This window comes from Ylistrum balloti, unplaced genomic scaffold (assembly GCF_031769215.1).
Source record: "Ylistrum balloti isolate Yb309-2 unplaced genomic scaffold, AGI_CSIRO_Ybal_v1 Utg370154, whole genome shotgun sequence".
Classification (NCBI taxonomy): Eukaryota; Metazoa; Mollusca; class Bivalvia; order Pectinida; family Pectinidae; genus Ylistrum; species Ylistrum balloti.
This window is the reverse complement of record NW_026782153.1, coordinates 144109-152500: the sequence shown is the minus strand read 5'-3', so window position 1 is coordinate 152500 and position 8392 is coordinate 144109. Positions and strand designations below refer to the sequence as shown.

The following is an 8392-nucleotide window of genomic DNA, read 5'->3' as shown; positions in this document are numbered from 1 at the left end:
ATATATAGAAGATCCAGTACTATTGGACCATACCGTGATATTACTTACTATATTCTATTATAGAAGATCCAGTACCAATATTGTACCATATCGTCGATATAACTTACTAGATTCTATATATAGAAGATCCAGTACCAATATTGGACCATACCGTCGATATTACTTACTAGATTCTATATATAGAAGGTCCAGTACCAATATTGGACCATACCGTCGATATTACTTACTAGATTCTATATATATAAGATCCAGTACCAATATTGGACCATACCGTCGATATTGCTTTCTATATTCTATATATAGAAGATCCAGTACCAATATTGGACCATATCGTCGATATTACTTACTAGATTCTATATATAGAAGATCCAGTACCAATATTGGACCATACCGTCGATATTACTTACCAGATTCTATATACAGAAGATCCAGTACCAATATTGGACAATACCGTCGATATTACGTACTAGATTCTATATATAGAAGATCCAGTACCAATATTGGACCATACCGTCGATATTACTTACTAGATTCTATATATAGAAGATCCAGTACCAATATTGGACCATACCGTCGATATATTTACTATATTCTATTATAGAAGATCCAGTACCAATATTGGACCATATCATCGATATTACTTACTAGATTCTATATATAGAAGATCCACCTATATCGGACCATACGTCGATATTACTATATATTCTATATATAGAAGATCCAGTACCAATATTGGACCATATCATCGATATTACTTACCAGATTCTATATACAGAAGATCCAGTACCAATATTGGACCATACCGTCGATATTACTTACTAGATTCTATATATAGAAGGTCCAGTACCAATATTGGACCATACCGTCGATATTACTTACTAGATTCTATATATAGAAGATCCAGTACCAATATTGGACCATACCGTCGATATTATATTCTATATATAGAAGATCTAGATTCTATATATAGTAGAAGATCCAGTACCAATATTGGACCATACCGTCGATATTACGTACTAGATTCTATATATAGAAGATCCAGTACCAATATTGGACCATACCGTCGATATTACTTACTATATTCTATATATAGAAGATCCAGTACCAATATTGGACCATACCGTCGATATTACTTACTATATTCTATATATAGAAGATCCAGATCCAGTACCAATATTGGACCATACCGTCGATATTACGTACTAGATTCTATATATAGAAGATCCAGTACGAATATTGGACCATACCGTCGATATTGCTTTCTAAATTCTATATATAGAAGATCCAGTACATAATTGGACCATACCGTCGATATTACTTACTAGATTCTATATATAGAAGATCCAGTACCAATATTGGACCATACCGTCGATATTACTTACTAGATTCTATATATAGAAGATCCAGTACCAATATTGGACCATACCGTCGATATTACTTACTATATTCTATATATATGAAGATCCAGTACCAATATTGGACCATACCGTTCTATTATTGAAGATCCAGTACGATATTACTTATTCTATTATTATAGAAGATCCAGTACCAATATTGGACCATACCGTCGATATTACTTACCAGATTCTATATATAGAAGATCCAGTACCAATATTGGACCATATCATCGATATTACTTACCAGATTCTATATACAGAAGATCCAGTACCAATATTGGACCATACCGTCGATATTACTTACTATATTCTATTACAGAAGATCCAGTACCAATATTGGACAATACCGTCGATATTACTTACTAGATTCTATATATAGAAGATCCAGTACCAATATTGGACCATACCGTCGATATTACGTACTAGATTATATATATATAAGATCCAGTACCAATATTGGACCATACCGTCGATATTACTTACTATATTCTATTACAGAAGATCCAGTACCAATATTGGACCATACCGTCGATATTACTTACTATATTCTATTACAGAAGATCCAGTACCAATATTGGACCGTACCGTCCCTTATCGATTGCCAAAAGTCTGATTTGTCTAGAACTTCTAACAGTTGCAGTGATGTCTGTCCTTATACAATTTTTTTGATTGCTATTTCTTAAGAAGTACTGAATGTATCATTTTCAAATTTCATATACTTGTTCCCATTGGTCCATAGTTGTGCCTGATTGGTTATGGGACTGATCAGAAAAACAAAATGGCCTAAAGATGGCCTCTTGAATTTTTTCCATGAAGTTTTTATTGCTATTTTCTGAGAAGCACTAGATAGATCTCTCTCAAATTCCATATGTAGAATCCCCTTGGTCCCAAGTTTTGCTGGTTTGATTTTGGATTTGATCAGCATAAGTGAAAGGCCAGGTGGCCGTCTTGGATTATGCCTAATAAAGTTTGTTACTGCTATTTCTGAAGATGTACTGAATGGGACTCTCTTGATGTTGGGACTGATCTTAAAAGACTATCGTTGTCCGCAGAAAATTGTTTCTGGAGAATTAGTGGGTAGTTTTCTCCAAGACTTTGTATGTAGGTTCTTCTTGGTTATAGACCTGAAAACAAAATGACAGACAGGCATATTCAAGAATTATTTCTAGGTATCACTATTCCTTACAGCAATTCAAATTTTCATGTAATCAAGAGCAAAGAGAGAGAGAGAAAAGAAAAAAAATTCTAGAGAATAAAAAGGTGGACACCAATATTCCTGTTGGACCTCTCCTTTGAAGCGGTAGGTCTCCACGGATACCTCATCCTGTGTGACGTCCTTGCTTTATTTACTACGTTGTATGGGATCTTCATCTTGTCCTGTCTTGTCTCTCTTGTGATTGAAATGTGCTTTGTGATCCTGTACACTAGAACTTTACCTAGATCTTTAGCCAACCATCTTCTGTGGTCCCTCCGTCCTTTAGCCGTTTTTCTTATCGCTCTTTCTTGAGAAATACTGAAGGATTTTTCTCAGGTTGCATATGTAGGTTAGGTTCCATTTGGTCCCTTGATGTGCATGTTTGATTTTGAGACTGATCAGAAAAACAAAATGACTGACCTTACAATGGAAGACTGTAATCCTATTTCTTGAGAAGTACTTGATGGATCTTTCTCCAATTTCATATGTAGGTTCCCCTTGGTCACTAGTTAAAATAAAACAAGATGACCATGGGCCTTAACGGTCACCTGAGGTCTTCAGGTCTTTGGATATTTTTAGAACTAGTCCATCAGTCCCAGCACTGGGGCAGACAGAACAGAACTGATAAATGCAAACTTACAAAGGTTTTGATGTTTCTAAATATGAAGATTTAATTTTCAATTAAAAGGAATTGATAACAGTCTCTGTTGTTGTAGTTTAGCATATTTGACCCCTGTGACTCGAATAAAGGTCAAGGTAATTAAGTTTCATATGCTTGATAGCTCTTTATCCCAACATGCTACAGACCCAATATCAGCACCGTGGGCCTCTTGATTATTGAGAAAATGCTTAAAGATTTCAGCACATTTGACCCCAGTAACCTGAAAGTCGGTCAAGGGCATTCATTTTAACAAGCTTGGTAGTCCTTTATCTCAGCATGCTACAGGTCCAATATCAGCACCCTGGGCCTCAGGTTTGTTTGTGGTGACTTTACAATCATCTTTACTTTTTTTCCATTCCAGGTTGGAGTTGATCTGTACTGACTTGTCATGGCTGAAGGTGGGCGGCCTCTAGATCTGTACTTACTGGAATGTCCAATTTGTCTTGAACGATTCCAACAACCCAAGTCCTTACCCTGTCTTCACTCATTCTGTCAGGATTGTCTCGGGACTTACATCACCCAAGAGATCTGTGGGAATACGGCCACCACAACATCCTTTCCTTGCCCAGTGTGTAGGAAGATTACCTCCCTTGTCAGTCAAGAGGAAACAAAAGAGCAATGGGCGGAACAGTTTCCGACAAATACTGTGATCCAGGACCTTATCCAGCTTAAGGAACGGTCACCGGAACCACTTTACTGTAAACCCTGTCAGACGAAAGGTAATCCGGCAAATCCAGCCAAATTCTGGTGCCAGATGATGAACGTGAATTTGTGTGAGACTTGTAAGGAACAATACCATGATATCTTACATAGTGATTGTAATATATTGGATATCAGTGAATACCACATCAGGCAGACAGCACGTGAACAATTGGTGCCTAAGTGTGACCAACACAACGAGAAAATGGTTTGGTATTGTGATGACCACCGACGTCTTGGCTGTAACGTATGTATGATCAGAGACCACAGGCCTTGTGGAGCGGTGATGATGGCAACAGAATATTTACAGAGTCTCAAGGTCGGATCAAAGCGGGAAAACATAGAAGCAGGGTTGAAAAGAGGAGTACAGGTCCTGAAATCTCTAGTGAAAGACTTCAATGAACAGCTCCAATCTTTGGTACACAATCAAGAAAGTTCACTGCAAAGTATCACAAACCAACGTGAGAATATTGACAAACAACTTAACAAACTCCAGGTGGCGGTCACAGATGATTTGGTAAAAATGTTTAAAGATCAGAGAAGGGATAAAGAGGCCTCGTTACAGCAGTGTGAACGGCTGATGAACGGTATGACTAATACCCTGAAGTCGTCTGTTACAGCCATAGAGAGTGATAACGCTACCGAGGCGATAACACTGTACCACAGAGGACAGGCAGAGGTGGAGTCGTGTAAGGCCCTGATCACGGAGATGAGCAAGTCCTACACGTCAGTCAGCATTAAACACAAGTTCAACCCTAGAAAAGGTACTCTAGGTACCAAGATGGGGGAGATCGCTTTACAGAAACGACACCGACAGTTTCCCTGTGACCTTGGTTACCTATCAGAGTATTGTGTGAAACAAATCAGGAAGATCGACATGACGATTCCGTCAGATGAAAAACAATGTTGGTTACATGGAGTTGTACACCTTTCAGAATGCATAGTGGTAAGTGATACCAACAACAGGAGTCTGAAGCTGTTTACTGTCGAAGGAAAGTATCAGCATCACTTGATCCTCGATGGAATTCCCCGCGACATGTGTCTGATGAACAAGAACACTTTGGCAGTGGCCGTCTCCTTTCCTGATGGTATACGTGTGGTGAAAGTCGAGGATTCGAAACTATCTCCATTATCTAACATTGATCTCTCCATAGGTGTGTCTGGCATAACGTACACAAACGGAAGGTTTGTCGTGGGTACCTACCGAGGAGTGTTTAGTCTAGCAGAAAAAGGTGGGAATGAATTGTTACTCAAACTAAGCAGCCCCTGTTTGTATCTGGCATGTGGTTTTGGAGGAGACACAGTCGTCAGTATCAAGACGAACAAGGCAGGAAATGTTGCGGTGTCCAGACTTTCTGCAGACAATCATTCTACCAATGTGCTGAAGGTCGGTGTTGTGAGGGATGTCATGGGAATAGATGTAGACAGGAAGGGAAACATCTTTGTATGTGGAAGGGAGTCGAACAATGTCGTACAGATATCTGGGGACGGGAAACGTGTCAGAGAACTTCTGACGTCACACGAAATACGAGACCCTATGGCAATTTCTATTTGTGATGACAAGTTCGTGGTCACTGATGAGAGCAATTACATCCGAATCTTTCAACTCTAATAGGAAAACCGATGGAAACTGCTATGGTCAAAAACTTGTTTATCGTACCAGTCTGTACTAAACAGGTAAAACCTCGGATGGTCCGTCACCTGTATGTTTACTGTACTAAACAGGTAAAAAATCGGATGGTCCATCAACTGTATGTTTACTGTACTAAACAGGTAAAACCTCGGATGGTCCGTCACCTGCATGTTTACTGTACTAAACAAGTAAAACCTCGGATGGTCCATCACCTGTATGTTTACTGTACCAAACAAGTAAAACCTCGGATGGTCCATCACCTGTATGTTTACTGTACTAAACAGGTAAAACCTCGGATGGTCCATCACCTGTATGTTTACTGTACCAAACAGGTAAAACCTCGGATGGTCCTTCACCTGTATGTTTACTGTACTAAACAGGTAAAACCTCGGATGGTCCATCACCTGTATGTTTACTGTACTAAACAGGTAAAACCTCGGATGGTCCATCACCTGTATGTTTACTGTACCAAACAGGTAAAACCTCGAATGGTCCATCACCTGTATGTTTACTGTACCAGTCTGTACTAAACAGGTAAAACCTCGCATGGTCCATCACCTGTATGTTTACTGTACTAAACAGGTAAAACCTCGGATGGTCAGTCACCTGTATGTTTACTGTACCAGTCTGTACTAAACAGGTAAAACCTCGGATGATCCATCACCTGTATGTTTACTGTACTAAACAGGTAAAACCTCGGATGGTCAGTCACCTGTATGTTTACTGTACCAGTCTGTACTAAACAAGTAAAACCTCGGATGGTCAGTCACCTGTATGTTTACTGTATTAAACAGGTAAAACCTCTGATGGTCCATCACCTGTATGTTTACTGTACTAAACAGGTAAAACCTCGGATGGTCAGTCACCTGTATGCTTACTGTACTAAACAGGTAAAACCTCAGATGGTCCATCACCTGTATGTTTACTGTACCAGTCTGTACTAAACAGGTAAAACCTCGCATGGTCCATCACCTGTATGTTTACTGTACTAAACAGGTAAAACCTCGGATGGTCCATCACCTGTATGTTTACTGTACCAGTCTGTACTAAACAGGTAAAACCTCGCATGGTCCATCACCTGTATGTTTACTGTACTAAACAGGTAAAACCTCGGATGGTCCATCACCTGTATGTTTACTGTACTAAACAGGTAAAACCTCGGATGGTCAGTCACCTGTATGTTTACTGTACTAAACAGGTAAAACCTCGGATGGTCAGTCACCTGTATGTTTACTGTACCAGTCTGTACTAAACAAGTAAAACCTCGGATGGTCAGTCACCTGTATGTTTACTGTATTAAACAGGTAAAACCTCTGATGGTCCATCACCTGCATGTTTACTGTACTAAACAGGTAAAACCTCGGATGGTCAGTCACCTGTATGCTTACTGTACTAAACAGGTAAAACCTCAGATGGTCCATCACCTGTATGTTTACTGTACTAAACAGGTAAAACCTCGGATGGTCAGTCACCTGTATGTTTACTGTACCAGTCTGTACTAAACAAGTAAAACCTCGGATGGTCAGTCACCTGTATGTTTACTGTATTAAACAGGTAAAACCTCTGATGGTCCATCACCTGTATGTTTACTGTACTAAACAGGTAAAACCTCGGATGGTCCATCACCTGTATGTTTACTGTACCAGTCTTTACTAAACAGGTAAAACCTCGGATGGTCCGTTACCTGTATGTTTACTGTACTAAACAGGTAAAACCTCGGATGGTCCGTTACCTGTATGTTTACTGTACCAGTCTGTACTAAACAGGTAAAACCTCGGATGGTCCATCACCTGTATGTTTACTGTACCAGTCTTTACTAAACAGGTAAAACCTCGGATGGTCCATCACCTGTATGTTTACTGTACTAAACAGGTAAAACCTCGGATGGTCCATCACCTGTATGTTTACTGTACCAGTCTGTACTAAACAGGTAAAACCTCGGATGGTCCATCACCTGTATGTTTACTGTACTAAACAGGTAAAACCTCGGATGGTCCATCACCTGTATGTTTACTGTACTAAACAGGTAAAACCTCGGATGGTCCGTTACCTGTATGTTTACTGTACCAGTCTGTACTAAACAGGTAAAACCTCGGATGGTCCATCACCTGTATGTTTACTGTACCAGTCTTTACTAAACAGGTAAAACCTCGGATGGTCCATCACCTGTATGTTTACTGTACCAGTCTGTACTAAACAGGTAAAACCTCGGATGGTCCATCACCTGTATGTTTACTGTACTAAACAGGTAAAACCTCGGATGGTCCATCACCTGTATGTTTACTGTACCAGTCTTTACTAAACAGGTAAAACCTCGGATGGTCCGTTACCTGTATGTTTACTGTACCAGTCTGTACTAAACAGGTAAAACCTCGGATGGTCCATCACCTGTATGTTTACTGTACCAGTCTTTACTAAACAGGTAAAACCTCGGATGGTCCATCACCTGTATGTTTACTGTACCAGTCTGTACTAAACAGGTAAAACCTCGGATGGTCCATCACCTGTATGTTTACTGTACTAAACAGGTAAAACTTCGGATGGTCCATCACTTGTATTTTTAACATTGCATCATTCTTTCATGAAGCTGACCCACTTGTATATTTTCTGCCCTCAATCTTGTGAACAAATATTGTAATGTGAGAATATAAAATAAATTCAACATTCTCCAAAAGAAGAACCAAACATAACTAAGAACAATATATATTATTTGATGCAACTTTTTCCAGATTCATAAACAAAAATTGCTTCTAACCCTGGAAATCATATTTATTTCTATTGTTACAAGACACCACTCAACACCTTGA

General features: G+C 39.3%; 1 protein-coding gene across 1 annotated transcript; it reads left to right on the top strand.

Annotated features, from left to right (window-relative positions):
• Positions 1 to 3641: 3641 nt before the first annotated feature.
• Positions 3642 to 5564, top strand: LOC132550857 (tripartite motif-containing protein 5-like). The gene has a single exon (XM_060214948.1). It carries the CDS (start codon positions 3642 to 3644, stop codon positions 5562 to 5564), a length of 1923 nt encoding a protein of 640 aa, XP_060070931.1.
• The last annotated feature ends 2828 nt before the right edge of the window (positions 5565 to 8392 follow it).